This window comes from Megalops cyprinoides, chromosome 15 (assembly GCF_013368585.1).
Source record: "Megalops cyprinoides isolate fMegCyp1 chromosome 15, fMegCyp1.pri, whole genome shotgun sequence".
Classification (NCBI taxonomy): Eukaryota; Metazoa; Chordata; class Actinopteri; order Elopiformes; family Megalopidae; genus Megalops; species Megalops cyprinoides.
In genome coordinates this window covers 30,439,615-30,461,075 of record NC_050597.1, presented here as the reverse complement: position 1 = coordinate 30,461,075, position 21,461 = coordinate 30,439,615, and the positions used below count along the sequence as shown (strand labels likewise).

General features: G+C 42.3%; 1 protein-coding gene across 2 annotated transcripts; it reads right to left on the bottom strand.

The window, feature by feature from the left end:
- Positions 1 to 6,736: 6,736 nt before the first annotated feature.
- Positions 6,737 to 18,762, bottom strand: sfxn3 (sideroflexin 3). 2 transcript variants are annotated; one of them, XM_036547366.1, is made up of 11 exons: positions 18,649 to 18,762; positions 16,753 to 16,950; positions 16,471 to 16,641; positions 16,000 to 16,098; positions 14,610 to 14,685; positions 14,086 to 14,171; positions 13,466 to 13,593; positions 10,916 to 10,965; positions 10,646 to 10,695; positions 9,283 to 9,330; positions 9,090 to 9,186 (listed from the first exon to the last, which is right to left on the bottom strand). In XM_036547366.1, the coding sequence occupies exons 2-11, from the start codon at positions 16,914 to 16,916 to the stop codon at positions 9,090 to 9,092; spliced, it is 969 nt and encodes a 322-aa protein (XP_036403259.1). In that variant the 5' UTR covers positions 16,917 to 16,950; positions 18,649 to 18,762. The 2 variants fall into 2 exon arrangements, with proteins under 2 accessions (XP_036403260.1, XP_036403259.1); XM_036547367.1 differs by lacking the exon at positions 18,649 to 18,762 and having other exon boundaries at positions 6,737 to 9,186; positions 16,753 to 16,916.
- Between the last annotated feature and the right edge of the window lie 2,699 nt (positions 18,763 to 21,461).

Genomic DNA, 21,461 nt, shown 5'->3' with positions numbered 1-21,461 from the left:
TGGCTGACAATAAAGCAAAAACAATTCTGAATTGTGTTCTGTATTTTGCAGTAGCTGTACATATAGTAATGATTTCATCTCAACATGGAAATGCACTAGTTGTGCTCTTGTCAGTATGATTTTTTTTTGCTCATAACATCATATTTGAAGGTATTTGAGCACCACACTGAAGTTTCAACTGTACAGAAATCCTACATGTTATGCAGTAACAAAATGAATGACTAGATCATGCCACATAAACCACATGAGTTAAAGGCAGATTTTGTAGTGTCCAACCAAAAACTCTGGGATTGGCATTCTTATGGAAAAACTCAGGATGCCTTTACAAGTCCTGATGTCACATGCTTTAGGATTTAGGATGTCACTTTTCTTTGGTTATAGCTGCAGTTTGGCAGCGTGACAGGGCAACAGTCTGAACCCTGTGATTATCGGATTAGGAGCGCTGGCCTGTTTGCCAGGAATATGAGCTCCGCGATGTAGGAGAGGAAGTGGCATGCCACTGCACCCTGAAGGCTGCGGTCACTGTGAATTGGCAGTGTGTGTGCTGGCACCAGCTGGAAGGTAGCCCAATCTTCTGAAGGAGGACAGCCTTACATCTACTTAAACTCCACAATATTGAGCTCAATCAAATACCTTGAATTGTGTCATCACAGTACCACATAGGGATGCAACGGTACACGGTATTTTGTCGAACCGTTCGGTACGCCCCCTACGGTTCAATACGTACCCGTGAACCGCGGTAATACGACATGCCTGTCATTTTTCTATAATTTTCAAAACTTGCTTATTGCGCTGCAGACTACACGCACATGCATCTCTGGAGCCTGTCAGAATTTCCCTGGAGCCTATCAGCGCTCTGTATGCAAATACGAGCTGGAGAAGAGAGGGTAAACTAAAAACAAACATTCTCACGAACGCTCACACCGGCGTGATTTGCTGTTTAGCGCGTATGCTAAAACCGATGCGATTTAGGGATGAAAAGGTTGCCGGTAAAATTCCTGACGGTTAGAATTACCGTTTCAAAATTTAATTATTAAAACCGTGGGTGATTACCGCGCTTTGAAAAACTCACCTAGCGTCAACCAAAGTTAGTCTCCCAGACGCAGGTACGCAGGCACAGCATGCAACGGGGTTTGTTTTGCTTCAGTGAAAACATGGCAGAAGGCAGTGATAGCGCTCCGGAGATTTTTCAACAGTATAAACTTTCATACCGTTCATCTCTAGTGCGATTAGAACACTAGATTGGAAAAATTCTAGCTAATTTTATCTTTGCGGGAACAGCGATTTAACGTCAAAAATATAGCAAATGCTAACTGAAAACAATGAGAAGCTTAATAACGTTAATGAAAACATAAATCATGTAACAGTCGTGCTACATAGCATAAACATAAGTTACTATGAGAAAGGGTTAAAAGTTCAATAAATGCATGATGTTTCTAAAGTCAATGAGTAATCGTGTTAAATAATCGTGATCTCAATATTGACCAAAATAATTGTGATATTATTTTTGCCATAATCGAGCAGCCCTACTAGTCAGTCATGCTGCCATTTTTCTGAATGGAAAGTTTTATTTGTCTGTAGGCTAAATAAGGAGTTCATTGTTTAAAGGGTGATGTGTTTTTATTTTTTTCTTAAATATGAAGATACCGAAACCGTACCGTTACCTTGACCCAAAAACCGCGATACATACCGAACCGTGGGCCCACTGTTCCGTTACATCCCTTACAAGTTGTTGTATGACCACATAATCTGTCTCCTTTGCTGTGGCAGGCTCTGCCTGGTGACGGTAGGTTCTACTGGGGGTGCATGTCTGTGTTTACTATGGGATGCTCTGTTTTAGATCCCACCCCACAAAGATTGTTCACGGTAAGCCAACGAATCGGAATGCTTGTAGCTTCAATAATTGCAGGGGTAGAATTTTCATTGTGGAACACACCAAGCTGACTATCTGGTCTGTATTTTTAGAGTGAGTGGCAGTACCTTCCTCTCTGCATGAAACCATAATATGGATATCTGTTATCTCTGATCTGTTTCTGTCAATTCAAAGCATTTGTCACTTGTTTGCTACTTTTTCCCAGGCTGCATTTAGGGCGTGATAATTGCTCTTTGTTGCTCTTGGCTGTGAAATCAGCATCTCACAGAGTTGGGCAAAAGTTCACAGCTGAAGCCTTCGGTTTAAGCAAGGAAACCCCCCGCATGTATGCGATTCCTAAATCATGGAATGCCAGGGGTAACTCTACCCTGTTATTTAGTGATTGATTCCACGGTCGCTGTCTGACTGCAGCTGAGAGATGAATACATTATACAATGGTGGAATGTGTGATTTCAGTGTGACCTTGGTCTTTGGGCTTGGCTTTAACCAGCTCTGCTGCAGCCCAAACTGAAATAATCTCTGTAATCTGGATGGCTCTCGCTGCTGCATTCCTCTGTCCTCCCCTGGTCTGTGTTAAAGGCCTGGTGGTTTAAAAAGTCACACCCTGTCCTGGCTCGGTGGCAGTCAAGGAAAGCAACTGGTCATTTTTGGCCAAAGCTCGAGCCCACAACCTTGTGGTGTCAACACTAAGTCTCGAATCGAAGGGATACTGAAGTGGTACAATATCAAGTTTATTGTCAGCATTACCAAAACTCAGATACAAACCACTTGTATAAAAGGGAAAAATTCTCTGACTTCAAATGAATTAATGTCATAAAGTTGGCACTACACTTATTGTAATGTCATCTGATATAGACAGTATCTGAAGCAAGTTCAAAACTCCAAAGTCTGTTTTTTTGTTAGCTTTAGTTTTAGTAGTAAACACTATGGGTGAATGACTCTCTTGGCCTTTGTTTGGCATGGCTTGTAAGTGCTGAGTCATAGCCCTGTGGTTTTGGCACAGTATCACTGTGGAGACACTCCCCTTTAGTGAAAGGGCAGTTTTGGGTTGGGCATGGTGGCAGGCTATTGGGTTCACACCCACATGCCACTCGCAGCATGTCCCCGATGACAGTAATCTTCCATCCATCTGGTTACATAGGAGGCTGTCAGGGGAACTGATTGGCTCATGGGGTCAGGTGACCAGACACACTGGTTCTGCTGGCTCATTTTGAGGCCTCTCCTTGAGAGTGACTTTGAGGGGGAAAAAGTGCCTTCCACTCTGTCTTAGGTTGAAATTAATGGGTGTGTTTTAGATGTGTTGGGGTTTATTCTCCACATTAGGTTTTGAGCAATACATAACAGTTTCTCTCTAGTCTCTACTGTGTCCTCCAGCTGTCTTAGAAAGGGGTCACAACACATCTCACACACGCACACACTCTTTGATTTGGCACTTGTTGCTTTTGTCACCATACAGCTGGAAGCAGCCCCTTTCCAGGTAAGCATATGATATAAATTAATCTTTGACCGGAAAAGGATAGAGAAATACGCATGGCAGAACCTTCACATTTGACAGAGATATTGGTGTCTGTTGTTTTAGATGCAGTTTGGATGGTGAGATCCAGGGGGATTGCAAATAGCGGGATTAGCGAGTGCTTAAGGGAACTAGAAATCTCAAATTTGCAGTTCCAAAAAGTGAGATCAAAGTAATCCCACATCAGTTACTATGAAAAATCACCTTCTGAAGTTAACCTGCTCTTTGGCAGGTTAACTTGAGCTAAGCCTGACCAAGCACAAAAACATGAGTTTTAAAAGTATCAGGCCCTTGGTCATCATGGCGTGTCCCTTTCAAGAAAATCCCATTGATCCAGGCCCATGCTTTGTTTGACAAGCTTTACATTTCAGACATTTACATTGTCACACACTGCTCTGTGACAGCTGTGATCACTGTGTGATCATTTAATTGTCAGATGTGTGGCAAGCTGTGTTATCAGTTAATCATCAGATATATGGCAAGTCCTTATCATTTATTCAGCAGATATATGGCGAGCTGTTTTATCATTTAATCGGCAGATATATGGCAAGCCATGTAATTTAATCGTGAGATCTCACTAGCTGAATGCATGCTATGTAGAGCCATTGGAAGAGAGTGCCTTGCATTCAAGTGCTTTTTGCACTTTTTTGTTGTATTCCCTGGCCATAAATCCATGGATCCCATTAAAGAGGAGGTCTACAGGATTGCTTGTAGCCTCCTGTATCCTATAATCCATGCATATTCCACGGCCAATTTTGTTAATACGAAATGCCGAATGCCCTAAATGATTAAATTCAATGCATTCCTCAGGATTTCCAACGATTGGGTACATTGATGGAACCCATATTACCATTAATTTTTTGAATAGGAAATCCTTTCACAGCATTAATGTATAGGCATCAACTGAATCTTTTGTTTCAACCCTTCCATAGTTAAACCTTTATTTCAAAATGTCATTCAACCCCCTGTTGGCTAATGAGTAAAAGCACATACAAGTATATTGATTTTGAGTATTACAACAGTTACAGTATATATTTAAATTGGTGTTGCTTTGGGACCTTACCATTTTGAACATTTTTATACTTTAATTCTGACTCTTTAATCTTAGATTTTAATTTGCTGCCAAGTATCACTTGACACCCCCAAGGAAAAAAGGAAATCGAAAAACAATCCATTTCTTCATGATACAGAAAACAGCATTATAACTGTAATAGGCAATATAGTAAATTACATTCACAAAACATTACTCAACTTGTGTTTAAAAACATTCTCTATAATCACCCATTTTTAAGGACTGTTATCTTGAAGGGGACATGTGTCATTGATTAATGTATGCAGTCATTCTATCAGCAATTTTTTGCCAAGCCTGGTCTCTTTCCTTTGCTGCCACTGAAGTGTTGCTTTTTTAAGAGTATGTGAAGGTACTCATTGTATGCTCTCATAATGCTTTCACATTTATTACTAAAATATTGGAAAGCAAGAGGTGCAGTTTTCGATTTAGTATTGGCATCCACGAATAATAATTATTTTTGTGATTGACAGGTGATGGCTTACTAAATACTACATGAACACACCTGTTTTCAGTTTAATTTTTCAATTAAGATTGACTTAACATTAATTAAACTGGATTTGACCTTTGTGGAACCAAGAAATCTGGAACTGTCACATCTGGCTTAGTTAAGTCAGAGTTCAGGCTACAGTTTATGATTTCTTAAACTACCTTTCTGGAATACCCCCCAGTTTACACTATTTGGTTGTGGTTGATGTTTTCAGTCCTTTGGTTCAGTTTTCGCCAGGACCCCGATAGACAGCATTTGTTTGGGGCCAAAGCCGAACAAAGGACTGCTGTCATTGTGCCATTGTTTTTTAAAAAAATAAACTTAACTGAACAAACCTCTGTAAGTCAGAATTACCAGCTCCTGTGTCAAGGAGGCCTTTTCACAAATGTACATTAAAGCTGGTTTGGCCTAACCTGCCCTGGCAGACAGGTGACCCTCAGTCAGGCAATGTTTGAGGTATTCTGGAGCAGCCTTATAGGTTATAAATGAGAGGTTCAGGGCTCAGCCCCAGGACCTTCTCGTGAGGAGAGTTGGAAAGAGTATTCTTGTACTCTCGGTCTTGCAGGACTTTCAAAGGCTCTGCGGAACAGTGAAATATAAATAAATTGTGACTGTCATGCAAGTCCTGGAGTGAGAGTTCTCTTTCCATGTTTACAATATCCCTCTACTCTCAGGAAGCTGGGTGCATATGCACATATCTGCAGCTCAGAGTATTTTGGGAACATAAAACACTGCACCTCGCACACATTTCCATCACCTTTATTCTGTTGTTCTAGGGAAATACACATCTCACATAGGTGTAACACACCTTCCAATTTTATACAAAACATAGGAAAAAATACACAAGTACAGAGCACCAATACTGACTGCACAAAACTGACAAGTTTGTGTGTATGTGTGTTTTAAGATCTATTTCCACTCATTTTGCATATTGGACAACCTGTAGAATATACACCTCAATTGTCCTTGGTAAGAAAGCACAAATGTCTTCAGATTGTCTTATGCATTGTGCCTCTACATTAAACAGAATGTTCAGCCCCCCAGGCTGAGTGACCAGGGACCCTAGATCTCATCAGTATCTCTAAGTCAGCAATGACATCAACCTCCCCTTACAGTGGGCCCCTTTATAGCAGTGACAATACTTTTGTAGTGCTAACATTCGTCAACCCAGCTAAATAAATTATTCATCTTTGGCTTGGTGTCCCTTCATGTGTATAATCCACAAGCCTACACTAATCCAGTCTCACTCTGTCACTCAACACTCCACATATTTTTTGTTCGTGTTAACTCTACTCCATCCCTAATAAAAATAAACAACATTAATGGACTCAGACAATTAGAGTAAGTGTATGCGGATGTGTTTGTGTTATGCTGAAGTCTTCTGCAGATTCAACATGTGCATTATACTGATGGTTAAATGTAAGTGAATATATTATAAATAAAAGAATGGCTTTGGTTTTGCAACAACAAGTCTGTGAAACATACAGTTGATTTTCCCTTCATTTCAAAAGGAATCAAATGAAACTAGCCTTTGAAGAATTAGTATGTCAAAAAGCCATTACATGAAATCCAAAATGAGAAAGTCACCCTATGCTGCATTAATTGCATATATTATTGGCACACATATGTAATTTTATGCATGTATTGTTAAATATATAGACATACAAATATATTTGACAGCATACTTTAAAATATTGCGATATATTCCACAAACTATGAACAAAACTACATATCAGAATGTCAATAATTGAATTATACATATTTTCCACATTTAAAAACGTGTTTGTCTGGTAATTGTAGTGTGTCTACAGTGGCATATTGCAAAAGTGATAGTTTGAGATATTCCTTTAAAAATATAGGATTTTAAGAAACTGGGAAGTTCCTCTGAAATTATGTACTGCTTGCGATATCTGTCAGTTCCTTTGCTTTGAGAAAAAGTAACACTGAAAGCTTGTACTTGATACACTGAGATCTATAGACTACTGTTGCATTTTCAGCTAAAGTGCTGTAACACTACAAAAAGATAACAAACGCAAACATATGCGCCAGCTACATGCTACGTATGCAATTCAGAACAGTTAAGACAGAAACAGTAAATTGTGCAATACCGATGCAGCTGGTGAAACCGCCATTGTAGAAAGCCCTGTGCGCCCCCTGGTGGATTTAAGGAGCACTGCGCTTTCAGCGGTCAAAAATACACATTTTTGTACCACTACCCTTGGTACATAGTAATGGGATAGATAAACACAACCACGCTTTCTTTGCCTGCTTACATATTTATACATTCAAGACATCAACTTCCCATTTGACAAACATTTAACAACAGGGCAGCATTGAAGTGAACAGTTCTCTTGAATTCCTTCAGAAGAGATGTGAATGTTGTTTTAAATAAATAAAACTATGCATATGCATCCAGAGGAAAATTAGCATGTTGGACACACCAACAGGCTAATTAACCACACCTCAAAGCTAATCTTAATGGTTCAAACATAGAAAACTCCCACCTCAAGTCAGTTTTGTTTATTATTTTGTATTATTTGTCCTGTGCGAATCAAACTGTAAGTTCCTGTATGAATCAAGTTTTTTCTGCATTTGAGACCACTATAAGTCAAAAAGGAAAAACTGCTACAGGCCCTTGCCGTTCCTCCACAGAAATGAGATCCTACCTTTGTGAATGTGCTGCTATCAGGATACAATAAACCCAGGATCACACAACCGCAGCGATGTTTACTACGTTACATTTAACACCTGTCATACCAGACGAGCCCAGCCAATCGCCTCTTGCTGTCAAGTCCTTCTGGGCTTCGAAACCAGTCTGACTCTTTTTGCAGGAAATAAAAACAAAGAAATAAAATTTCTTGGAGAGTCCCGCACTCATTGTATGGTGAGCACATAAAAGGGTTGTCTCTTCCGCTGAGCTCGGTAATCACAAATCCGAATAAACTTCACAATCAAAGTGACCCGATTTTTATGCAGAGAGACACTAGACTTTTCTGCATTTTTTTTTCCCAAAGGTAATGATACAACATTAAATGATAGTAAATAATTTAAATGCCGTTAAGAAATAACAGTGAACAGCACAGTCTGTGCAATTAACCTTTTTTGCTGTTAACCAGGGAACCAACTGCAGGAAGGCGGTGGGGCCAGGTGCTCGGGTAACGGATTAGCAACTCGTTTGCTGCAACGTCTCAAATCTACAATACATTCCTCAAAGACACGACAAACAATGACCTTCACCAACAATCACATTCAGTACGCTCTGCAGAGATGCAGTGGGATAGACGGCGGTGTGGTATCAATCCATGTAATTACGATCCAGCTCTCTTTAAGGCATGGAGCTCTTTCCTCGGCAGGCCGTGTCTATCCAAAGGCATCATCATTACTGGTCTGCTTATGATGCATGTTCATGTACTGCCATCTCTGCAACATCAGTACTTCTACATAGTCTTAATTAAAATCACACTGAGGTTTTTCTGGTTAAATTGTGTGGGGGAAATTTGGAAGAAGGGCACTTTAACGGGCATGGTATACAGCATTATCTGCAAGCAAGATTGTACGGTGAAACAATAATAAGAATAAATGCGTCTGACACTGGTTACTAAGAGGGGTCGTTGTAAAGGGGATGGGACACCCTCATGGCTCATAACCACTGCAACCAGAACTTTTATGGTTTCTACTGAATAAAGTTTTAACATCATTTTGCAGACAGGACAACCACTCATTTTTAGTGCTAACAGCTCACAAGATATGTGCTTACACCATAGGAGAAATACAATAAATAACTGACATGGAGAATATTATTAATGTGACAAACAAGGAAATGATTAAAGCTGGTCTGAACTATTTGTTATAGGAGTGAAGGTCTACACTTGGTCTGTTTCTCCTGACACTCAAAGCAGTCCAAAACTAACTTCTCCACACATTTTATCAAAATCTAACCATGCCCATAAAAACCAAACAACCAAATGACCTACAAGTTATAGACATATTTACATACATAACGCCTAAAAGTCAACCCACAAACACCTCTTCTGAGGACACATTCAATTCCAAAGCTGTGAATAACTGGTTAAAAAAATAAGCTTTAAATATATATCTTGCTGTGCCCACTAAATTGCTGCCATTGCAGTTGCACCAGCACCCCCTACAGGCCTTTGTTGAAGTAGACTGTGGTGGTGTGGGGGCTGTTCTGGCGAATCCGCTCCTGTAGCTCCGGCTCCAGGCTGCTCACCTTCATGGAGCTAAAAAAGAGGGGCACACAGCATTAGAGAGGGCCTGACAGAATCCCCTTTCTGATGTTGCCAATGATGTCACAGTGCAGGATGCCAAGAGCATACCTTTTCTGTGGGAAGAGGGCGCAGCAGAGCGGGGTGGCGAATACCAGGCTGAAAGAAGGAAGTAGAAGTACAGGATGAATGGGAAGTGCTTCCTGTATGCTAATCACACAGATGGCAGCAGAACATCACATTTGCTTCAGCATATGCTCTTATTCAGAGCAATTTACATTACTTACAATTTTTACAGCATTCATTTATACATCTGGATATTTACTGATACACCTTACCACTACAGCACACTGCTGCCCTGCTCCACATCACTACACCACACTGCTGTCCTGCTCCTTACCGCTGAACCACACACCTGTTCTGCTCCTTACCGCTACATTAAACTACTGCTCTGCTCCTTACCCCTGCTGCTACTTACCACTACACCACACTGCTGCTCCATACTGCTGCACCACACGGCTGCTCCTTATTGCTGCACCACACTGTTGCTCCATACTGCTACACCACACGGCTGCTCCTTACCGCTACACCACACGGCTGCTCCTTACCGCTACACTGCACGGCTGCTCCTTACCGCTACACTGCACTGCTGCTCCTTACCGCTGCACCACACGGTTGTTCCTTACCGCTGCACCACACGGCTACTCCTTACCGCTGCACCACACGGCTACTCCTTACCGCTGCACCACACGGCTACTCCTTACCGCTGCACCACACTGCTGCTCCATACCGCTGCACCACACTGCTGCTCCATACCACTACACCACACTGCTGCTCCATACCGCTGCACCACACTGCTGCTCCTTACCACTACACCACACTGCTGCTCCATACCGCTGCACCACACTGCTGCTCCTTACCACTACACCACACTGCTGCTCCTTACCGCTACACCACACTGCTGCTCCATACCGCTGCACCACACTGCTGCTCCTTACCACTACACCACACTGCTGCTCCTTACCGCTACACCACATGGCTCCCCTGGTAACGTGCTTTGCTCTTAAATCCCAGTAACAGATGTAAGCAGGTGTTACTATTCTCTATTCTAAAATGCATTTACTAATAATTCAGGCAACGTTGAAATCCAAACTACTGCTCTTTAAACAAAAGCAACATTTACTTCAACAGGGCTAAATGACATGACTCCCACAAGGCTGGGCCACTCTACTGTATGCTGACCAGTATCCCATCTTCATAAAATCAATGACATTGTCACTAGGAGAGTCCCGTCAAATGGCATTCCAAAATCTAAAATAACTTTTTCAACTGACACCAGCAACAATCAGACCTGCTCTGCTGACCCGAAAGACTGGGCACTGCAAGGTTATGATGGAGGAAGCCAGCCTTGTGGGTGTAACTAAAACAAATTTAGCTGAAGGTGCTGAGCCTTGAGGCCGCAAACAGTACTCACCACAGTCCCACCAGTCCAACCTGTACGGGGGCGTTGAGCACTGGGAACCGCTGAGATGAGACGAGAGGAGAGAGAGGGAGAGAGAGGGAGAAAGAGAGCTAAAAACATTGTTCTCCTCACATTAAAGAGGAGATGTTCCAAGCGTTCTCCTCTGTCCATCTTTACTGCATATAAAAGCTGATGCCTAGGCCCGAGCAGGAATGCAGGCCACGACGGTTTTTGCTAGGGCATCTTTGCTGTGAAGAGCCTGATTGGTGATCCCCTGCTTACCTTCATGAAAGCTTTCTTCTCCAGTGTGTTCATGATCACAGGAGGGATGGCTTTAAGGGGGAGAGAGAACAAAAATGAATAGGTCTGATCAATGCTCTGAGCAATGCTCAACTGTTTTCACCAATCATTGGCTGCCACTGTCTGGATTGGTCACATCCGTGAGGAGGCGTGACCAATCCCCTTCTGTTACAGGAACTGAGCAAATCAGACTTAGCAAGTACAGTCCAACTTTGGCTATTTGAACACGCTGGGAATGGGGGTTGTGCATATCTCTGAAATGTTCATAACTCTGAGTGACACCAAAAACTCATTCTTTTCACATTAACAACAACATAATGTTTATAATCTCATACATGTGCAACATTGACCTCACAGAGCAAATGCTCTCATACTTCATCTAAAAGAGACCATTCTGTCAATTAGGGCTGGGCGATATGGCCTATAAATAATATTGTGATATTTTCACGCTATATCGTGATACACGATATACATCTTGATATTTTGAAATCTCCTCTAAAGCACTTCATAAATGCTCAATTTAACCCTTTGATGCATACACTCACACCAGTATTATGATTCTAATAGTCCCTGCAACATATGTCTGCATTAAAACATTCTTGTTTATATTCATTAGTGGTTTCTATTGGAACAATTTTAAACTTGCATGCAAAAAGGGGGAAATCACAACCAAGTTAAAGATAACCGTTGTTTGTTCAACATCTTCCTTGCCATACCAGGGTTCCAGACTAACTTCCCCACTGGTAGCACTGGTGGTACCAACTTTCTCAGTTGGTCGCACCAGCACATGATTTGGTCACACCCTTTTTTTTTCTGGTACAGCATGGTATTAATCAATGACCTAGCATGCTGATGAATAGTTGTCTTAATTTGCATACCCTAGTTTTGTATTGATGTAAAGATTGACAGTGACTCGAAACTTGAAATTTGCAAAATATCTTAATCTGAACATTAAGTTTCCCTCGTACCGCAACCACAGGTACTGCGTTAGCTATTGTGGTTGATAGTAGTACTTTTTCTTCTTCACTGGCTCAGTCATTCTCTCCCTGCCTGCACCTGCACTCTCATCATCAGTTGTGTCTGAGTCAGGACCTCTCGTTTGCTCTCCCTCTCCACCAGCCTCCTCCTCTCTCTCGCTCTCCTCATTTTGTTTTTTAACCCTTTCGCACGTACAGTCACACCGATCTGATAGCCATTTAGCACGTATACTAAAACCGGTGCAATTAGAACAGGAGATGGGAAAAAATTCTAGCTAATTCTATCTTTGAGGAAACAGCGAATTAACATTAAAAAATATAGCAAATGCAGTGGTGAAAACTACAAGAAGCTTAATAACGCTAATGAAAACATAATGAACCATGTCATGTAACGTGCACTACATAGCATAAAATAGGTTACGTGTGAAAGGGTTAAAATAATCAGCTATAGACTGCTTCATCTTTGGAACACGGTAACAGCTAAATGGATTGTTTCGCGCGTTTCATCATCAGAACGAGTGTATAGGCAGGGAGAGTGCAGGTAGGGAGAGACCAACTGAGCCAGTGAAGAAGAAAAAGTACTACTTTCAAACACAATGGCTAATGCAGTACCCGTGCTAGAGGGGCATCAAAACAGCCTAATCATCAGGCACTCGCACGAATGCGACCACGTGAAATTTTAACTCACACACTCTCAAAAAATGGTCGCATATTACCGTTTCCGAACTCAGCCCGTATACTCAACTCGCTTTGGCGCTTCACTTCTTTCGCTCTCTCCAGCCTCTTTCCCTGTTCCCTCCAGATACAAAAACACGTCTCACTTATATACTTCACACACACTCGCCCAGGAGAGTGGTCTGGATGGGCGGGCGAGTGTGTGTGACGTATGTATGTGAGTTTTCTTCTTTTTGAGAGCCATAGGCGAGAGCGAGAGAAGCGAAACGCCAAAGCGAGTCTCATGCCAGCGGCTTAAAAAAATTACATAATTTGTACTCAATGTTCGCGATATAGTCATTTACATTTACATTTATTCATTTGGCAGACGCTTTTATCCAAAGCGACTTACATAGGTTACAGTTCTTTACAATGTTATCCATTTATACAGCTGGATATTTACTGAGGCAACTGTGGGTTAAGTACCTTGCCCAAGGGTACCTTAACCACTATGCTACACTGCCGCCCACGTAGAACAAGCCGCGATACATCGAGTATATTTGATATATCGCCCACCCCTACTGTCAATCATATTATGTGACTTAAACAGAATGTTATTTTTATGTGTTTTTTGTAACTTAATAGGAAATAAGACTGTAAGATATTCCATACATCCTGACTTTAACCAAAAGTAAAAGACCCCACCCCTCTGGGACCAGGGTGAAGATGCTACGCATTATCTTCGGTCAAAGTGTGATGTATCTACAACTCATGCAACCGAGTGAATTATTCATGAAATACAAAGGCATAGATGGTCCTCCTGTTAAATGTGAGGAGACTGCTGCAATACTGGACTCATTATGAACAATGTGACCTCCAGCCCTGCGGAGGGCGCCCTCACCCATCGCAGGCACAGCCATGCCAATCCGGGACACAACCACCTGGACGATGGCCTGTTTGGCGGCGCTGGCGGACTCCCCTAACCGGTTCCCCTCCTCGTCAGTCACCGGGATTCCGTACTTCAGCTCCCTGCAGGGGGGGGAGAGCGGAGCTACTGAGGCAAAGACCACAGGCTTCAACCTGTCCTGCTGGACCCCTTAAAAAGCACTTAATTTCTGCTTCTTCTCTTTCACAGGCTATACTGCATGCTTGAGGACAGTTAATTACGGATAACAATCAGTAATATATTACATGTTGTACACTGCTGAACTCATGGAGTAACAGTGCACCCTGTGACAAATGAGGCAGCAGTGTGGTGTGGTGGAAAGGAGCAGGGCTAGAAACTGAAAGATTGCTGGTTCAGTTCCCCTCTGGGGCACTACTGTTACACCCTTGGGCAAGTTACGTACCCAAGACTAACTCCAATATAGTAGATATCCAACTGTATAGATGAATAAAACAGTACCCTATGTAAGTCACTCTGTATAAGAGCATCTCCTAAATGATACTACATTATTACACTGTATGCTGACCAGTATCCCATCAATGTAATAATGTGATGTAATGGCAGCATGCCCTCACCTCTGCCTCATGAAAGGGATGTTTATGCAGTTGGCAGCGGCTACAGCGGCGAAGGGGACAAAGCGGCCGATGATGGCCGGCAGGTGCTGGCAGGAGTAGAGAGATGGACAAAAATGCCGTCATAATCTTAGTATAAACAAAACGAAATCAAATACACATAGGTAATACAGCCAGTCACTAAAGTGTCTTTGTGAATGTAATGGAATCCCAGTCCCCCAGAGACTGTTTATCACTTGCAAGACCCTCAAAAAAAAAAAAAAAAAAAAAAAAAAATTCTTTCCTGTCTCAAAAACAGACTTCCTGTGACTATTTAAAGAGTTCCAGAAGTGGCAGACCTTGACATATTTTGCTCCACCCACACTGACAGTAATTACAAGAACAACCAAAGGAGTTACAAGTCTTACTGCCATCAAACAGCCGTACACATCTGCCATCACCGGAACTCCAGCCTCAACAACACAATATTCAATGCAAAACATTGAAGTGCCGACATCTCAATGATGACAGATGATCTCTGCTCCTACCTTGGTGAGAGACTTGAGTCCCAGTGCGGTGATCACAGCTCCAGTGGTGGCGCTGACGTACGCGGCGCCCAGCTGGCTGCGGGAAGAGGAGGAGCCGAATACATTAAACGCCCACCGTAGTGCGAGCGCTGCCTGCCTTTCTCAGCAGGGTGCTAATGAACTACCAGAGACCAGCAAACGCCAGAGAGTCTCTGTCTAATCATAGCGTCAGAGAAGTGACGGGCGGCGGCATTCTCCTGTGCTGGAAAATCTTTCAGCCAGATAGCACAAAGATTTACACAGGAAACCCCATCGCTGGTAAAAGTTAACTAGTATCCTCTGCTGGTCTGGCAGCATGCATGCCAATATCATACTGTTACCATGGAGATGGATTACTACTGAAGCTGATGGAGGAGGCCACGTGCAAATACATGTAGATCTTGTAGAAGTGCTATGCTCTGCGTGACCTCAGTACAACATAAAACTATGGAGAAATTCAGACAGCACTGCTTTTTTCCATGCCTGATATGATCTCAACGCAATGCAAACTACCTCTACCTTCCTTTTTTGATACTGATCACTGAGGGACTGAACACAGAACGTGCTGTCCTTTAATTTAAATGGCTTACTTCACACATGCCATCACCTAAAATACACCAAAACGTTTTGTGAGAAACTGAAAGAGTAACACTTGTATCATCTGTTACTCACTGTGGTTATATTCGGAGTCTACATACAGAAGCTCTCTATTGTGATAGATAAATAGACATTAGTCTGCTGGTTTATCTCAAATCTATCTATCTATCTATCTATCTATCTACACGTTGCACCTTGCCTCACTTCACTGGCTTCTTGCTCTTGCTTGCATCAAGGTCTGGCATACAGGAGAGTGAATGGGACAGTCCCCTCATACCTATCAGTCTTCAAACCATATGCACTGGCCCATAGTTTTCCAGGCTGTATAGTTAACTTGTGGTGATGCTGAAATGAATCACTGGTCTGGTCTGTTGCTCATATAACTTGGTTGGATACACTTCTGTTCGTTTGTGCTGGAAGCTGCTCTGGAAAAGTGTGTTTGCTAAATTAACATAATCTATTTCCAGTATTTATTTCTTTTCATGATTTCCATGATTTCCAACAGCCCTCCCTAAGACCCCACCTGGCTACGTGTCACATCTTATGGTTTGCTCACTGCCATATTCGTGCACCAGAGGAAAGACATGCACATGCAGTTCCATCTAAACGTTATAGCAGTGATGGACCGACGATGGAGTGTTTGACCTCGCAGCTGGGTGGTCGTAGCATATGGCTGGGGGTGGATGCGAAATGTACCACAGTAGGCGAGAGTGCCGCAGGTGAGCCCTCCTAAAAAACGCGGTGGGAATTTTGAGTGGATATCTTAGTCACCTACTTGACGGTGATGGGGGCATCTCCGCTGCGGTTGGTGTAGTTGACGATGGCGTTGAAGGACTGGTTTACCCACTGCCAGAACACCACAGCCGGGGTCGTCCTAAGGAGGGAGGGAGAGAGCAAGAGAGAATGGGAGAGAAAGTAGTAGGAGGAGAGAAAAAGGGGGAGAGAAAGCGAGAGTGAGAGAGAGAAAGACAGAGGAAGAGGGAGGGAAAGACAGATGAAGAGAGACAGAGCCAGATCACCAGGCTTCAAATTATGGCAATACATTTCCTGACATTTAAATTACAGCAAAAGCTACTCATATTAATTAATAAATGAACAAATAAATGAACCAAGAAGTAAATACATTAATAAAATACTTGGGGGGGGGGAAGAAGAGGAATGCACTTTCAAACTGCTTAAATATTGCATGTAAATAACCATGTAACACTTTTGTTGTGAATGTTTGTTGTGAAATGTGAAAATTTACCTGTAAAAGGTGAGCATGCAGCCCGTGATGGTCATGTTCATGGGCACCTGCGCCGACATTCGTCCAATCACGAACATCTTTTCTCCCGTGTCCGGGTGGAAGGCAGAATCATAAATGTACTTTGCCCTCCATAGCTGATCCTCTGTCAGGCCTGGCTTTACCACCCCCAGCCTGTTTCACAAGCACACACCAGTCAGGTCCGGCTTCACTGCACTTAACCCGTTTTGCTATATCTTATAAAGTGTAGGGCCAGACACCCTTTCTCCCTCTGCCGTGCCTCACCTGTAGTTCTCCACGGTGACACGGGCATCCTCCAGGGTCTCGCTGGACAGCAGGATGTTTCGCGGGTCGGTAACCATGAAGAAGTGCTGTGCCCGGCCCATGAAGGTGCCCTGGTCCCACCGCGGCTCCTTAATGTTGATGTTGAGTGGCAGGTCTCCAGACATCCTCCTCCTCCTTGGTTAGCCTCCCAGCAGAAACCTGGAGACAGGCACACATTTGCAGTGATCTCAGAGCCCTTTTGTCTGGGAGTCAAACCTGCAACTTCCTGGTGACATGTCCAGTTTCCTGACCACTGGACAACACTGTCATTAATCAACACTGGAAAATAAATGGGGTACTTGCAAATGTGAGACAGTGCTGTTAATGCCAGACGATTTCTTTTTTGAAATACCCCCTCTGATAAAATGACGACCTTGTCTGACAATAGCATGGGGCAGAGATGAACAGCGTACAGCTAGAAGGTCAAACCACGGCAAACAAGTGAACTAGGATTATTATTTTGACTTTGGTTTATACAGTGAATGAGGAACAGCCCTACATAGTACTACAGCACTGCACAGTAATGCTGATCTAAACCTGAGAGTCACAGGTTCAAATCCTTGGGGGGACATTCACATGGTCATCTGCACTAAAATACCCCATGTAATCCAGTAAAATACATAAAGATACATATGGCAATAGACAACTGTGTATAAAGGCAGCAATATATGAATGAGGTGAAACAGTGTCTGACAGCAGGGGGAAAAAAACAGTCTAGATGCTGGTAGGGGGGTAGTGTCTACGGTCCATTGTTATTGGTCGGGGAGAGACTTCAAAACAACAACTCTAGGACAAATCAAGAGCGTTTGCGTGCGCTATAGTGCTACATTCTGATGCTTTCCCTTAGGATTCCACCATTTATCTGCATACTTGTCAACAGAAGCTAAATGATAGATTCGCCAGAACTCTATAAGGTACAGGTAAAGCATAATGCAAGCGGCCCATTCCATCGGCTTTTAAGTCTAATCCGTAGGTATTTAGCCTGTAACTCCTGGCACAAAATTTGCGAGTGCTACCCTCTCGCAAACTCGTCACGAACGGTAAAAAGCAAATGCAAAAATCGTCATCTAAACATCGGAGGCCTTGTTTATAATGTTTGTGACATCATACCAAAACAATGTTAATTCTCTTATTTTTCGCCTGGCCTCTATATGTAGAGCATTTCCTAACTCTGGGAAAACAGTGCATAGAACTGCGTAAATATGAATTCTGATATAGTACGGGCGCTAACATAAAGCTGCTGGGTGGAAAACACGATGCTAGCTAACATAGCTCCATAGCCACAGCTTGACTGGAGAAGCGATGGCTCCACCAAAGGAAACAGCTCGGAGAGCTTCTCCTCACTACAGCTAAGATGCAACGCGTGGAGAAAGAGCTTTTCCATACCTCTTAAATAATACCTCTCATAATAAGACCAGGCGAAACATTGAGCTTCCCTCTAATATAATACAAACGAAAAACTGCAACTAAAAACAACCGTAACCAGTCTGCTAACTGACAAATGCACAACCGAGCCACACATTACAAGCAAGTACACAGCTCCTGTGCTGCAATACCGCTACTGTTCGGCATCTATGGTATCGAGCTTGTTAGGTACGCGTAAGATCAACACCCTTGCGTAGCATTGGTTAGAAAGAAATGCTCATTTTGATCGCTATGCTATACAGCTGTCCAGATGGCATATTAAATTTGCTAATCCGTTCAGGGATTGAATGCAAAAGTACAGTAGCCGGCGAACAAGGAAGAGCCGTAGTTCGACACAACCAAATGCACATCACTCTTAACTACAGCCGAGGTTAATAAAACACAAACACAGAGCACAGCGCCTTTCGCCGAACCTAAGAGTTTAAAACGTACCTAGGTCAATGTCCGCCTCGGCAAAAAGCACCTCGTACCTTGACAGATCTGAAATTTGTGACCTTTCAATGATACCGCACGCCAACACTCTCCCAGCCTAACTATCTTGACGCTCAGCTGCTGTCATCTCCCGCTGAAGTGAATTCCTACGAAAGGGCGGGGTCTGTTTTCCCAGCATGTTTGTTAATCGCCTCACAGCTGGTGGGGTTGGCTGAGAGGTCTGGGCGTAGATGACAGCAGCGTTACGATTGGCTTGTTGATGGAGTTTTTCTGAGCTGGTACCTGCTTCCATTCGAAAGACTCTCACGTGCGTTGTGACTCCCTTTTTTAAATTAAGCCGTAGGGTAAATAAAGGGCACTACAACATTTTACCCATAAGTTTGCCAATCCAGTGCACTCCTTTCGAACACGTCTGTCCAGTTATTAATTACTGACGAATAGTTGCTCTCTGTTGCTTAGCTACGACGCACACGGTCGCCTTTATTAACAACCAAATTGCAGTACAGGGGGAGATTAAATACGACGGGCGGACAGGCGAGCAAAATAAATATTTGACGTAGTTACTGAATTTCAAACGCTACATTAAAGCACATGTTTTCTAATTGATTAGCAGTGACTGAGCAATAACCAAAAATCGAAATTCTCAAAACCATTAAAAACATCAGAAATGTGTAAAAAAAAAATCGCTTGCACCACATTGTACCATCAAGTCATTCCAGTCATTTTATTAAACGGGGGGCGTATGTAACAAACAAATAACAAATACAAAGCATTAATAGAAAGTTATTTTATTCTAACCGACAAAAACCTAAATATCTAAGTTTTTTGAAGAAAACATTGCATAACAGGTGCGTTCAGCAGCTTTTAGTTCCCAAACTGAATTTTACCCCGAAATTGGTTGGGGTATGCTTCTATTTGTGCAGAGTGAAAGTAAATCGCTCTGCTCTGCTCTTTCGCCCCCTTTCCAGGAAACTGAACCCAGCTGGCGTTGGGTCTTTATTGTTTTCTCATCTTATTGAATGCAGTTAAAGATTTCAGATGTGTTCTTTTGCCATTAGATAGATTTCATTAAGCGTTTTCATTTGCTTCCTCTGCTTCTCAGCCCTTCTTTTCATGAAGGTCTCGCACAACAGTTTGCTATGCAAACGAGGCGAATAAACAGCAGGGATAAAATACGGAGGGCGGTATGTGAGAAATGTAGACTACAGCATAATCCGATTCCCTCAATAAGGTACTGACACTGGATATCAGTTTTTGATAATGTAGAGTGTAATTCTGAAGCGGAAAGGACAAGGAGAAAGCGGTGTCGGCGTTCAAATAGATCAGTGAATAGCAGGTGGCAGCATTTTAGCACAGAGTAAAAGGATTGTAACATAGGTAGTAAAAAGCAGATATGTTTAGCTTTCGGTCTGTAGGTGGCGGTAAAACCTTAAATACAGTCGCTCGGAAATCATTTGATAGCACCATGATTTCGATAATATACAGTAAATCCCATTTCCTGGAACTTTGGAGTTTACGTGAGTTCATAGTTTAAATTCTGTGTTTGTTCTGGAGAAACTAACATTTGTTGAATTTTCTGATATTGTATACAAAAGGTACAAATTGCATAAAGTTGGGCATACTGCGTTCATAGGATGTGTAATTACAGGAATACTGTTCATGAACCAAAGAACGACCAAATATACATTTCTTGTGAACTAGATCCTCTGGATTTGTTTGTTAGATTTACGGTGTCAGAGCAATGCAATACTAAAGGAAAACTGCATGTGACATTCATGCGAGATATTTGTGGTGTAATTTATCAGGAGAACGATATTGATTACGTTTATGGCATTATGCTTAATGATTGTGGGAGAAAGGAAAGTAAACTTGGAATCTAGTAATTTGTTTTTAATTAATTTGATGGACCCACGTGGATTACATTAGCTACTTCGGTGTATGCCATATTGGCCTTCTCTTGCGTAACACTCTTAAAACCCGAAGAACGATTGACACTTCCAAGACCGAATGTAGGTCGGATTATGTTCCTTAATCGAATTTCTGAAAGCCAATCAGGTTGCTTGTGAGGGCGGGTCTTTACATTACTAATATCTTTATTTGTCCCAGGTGAGGTCATTCAGCACAGCATGGAGACAGGTAATGTCATTAGATTTCATTTAATAGTTTGCATATGCAAGTTAAATTATCTTTCAGTTTGGATGATTGTATTTATATCCTGCAACACGTATTTAACTAATTTGGTCGTTTTTACAGGCTAATCCCAAATGTGGTTTACGGACCTATTAGAGTATGTAAACATTATTCCTATTTGTTACTTGAGTTTTTCTTGGATTTATCACACTCTCCCTTGCACTAAGTACTCTTAATAGAGTCACTAAACGACAGTGGTTTTATTGTATATTGCATGAGGGACCATAATCTAAACAAGAAACATCCACATAAGGAAGGGTTTACCTAATGCAATTTTACTTACCAACACTTATTATTTGAATAATTGTATCGGAATAAACGTAATGTTTGGCTTGTTCCAGAACGATCCTCTCCTGTTGCTGTTTTGTGGCGAGTTTGCTTGTTTACGCAACCTGTTGCTAGAACGCTGTCCGAGGTCCTGACAAGGCTGTCAGACGCGTACCGAAATCCTGAGCGTGACCCTAACTCCATGGGCACGTAGCAACATTCAAATGCGCGAGTGAGGACAAGGTTCCTAGAGAGATTTTAACACAGGTCGTATATGAACAGTTGTTTAAACATTGTCAGAACGTATATACTTTAACAATGATATGCTCGAATCGTGAATATGGAAGTTACGAAAG

What these genes read in the sequence shown, in the direction of transcription:
- sfxn3 (XM_036547366.1), bottom strand. Translation starts at nt 16,916, where the DNA reads ATGTCTGGAGACCTGCCACTCAACATCAACATTAAGGAGCCGCGGTGG. An exon ending in GATGCCCCCATCACCGTCAA is followed by an intron (nt 14,686 to 15,999) that starts GTAGGTGACTAA and finishes CTCTTCCCGCAG; the next exon opens with CCAGCTGGGCGCCGCGTACG. An exon ending in ATCCCTTTCATGAGGCAGAG is followed by an intron (nt 13,594 to 14,085) that starts GTGAGGGCATGC and finishes CCCCCCCTGCAG; the next exon opens with GGAGCTGAAGTACGGAATCC.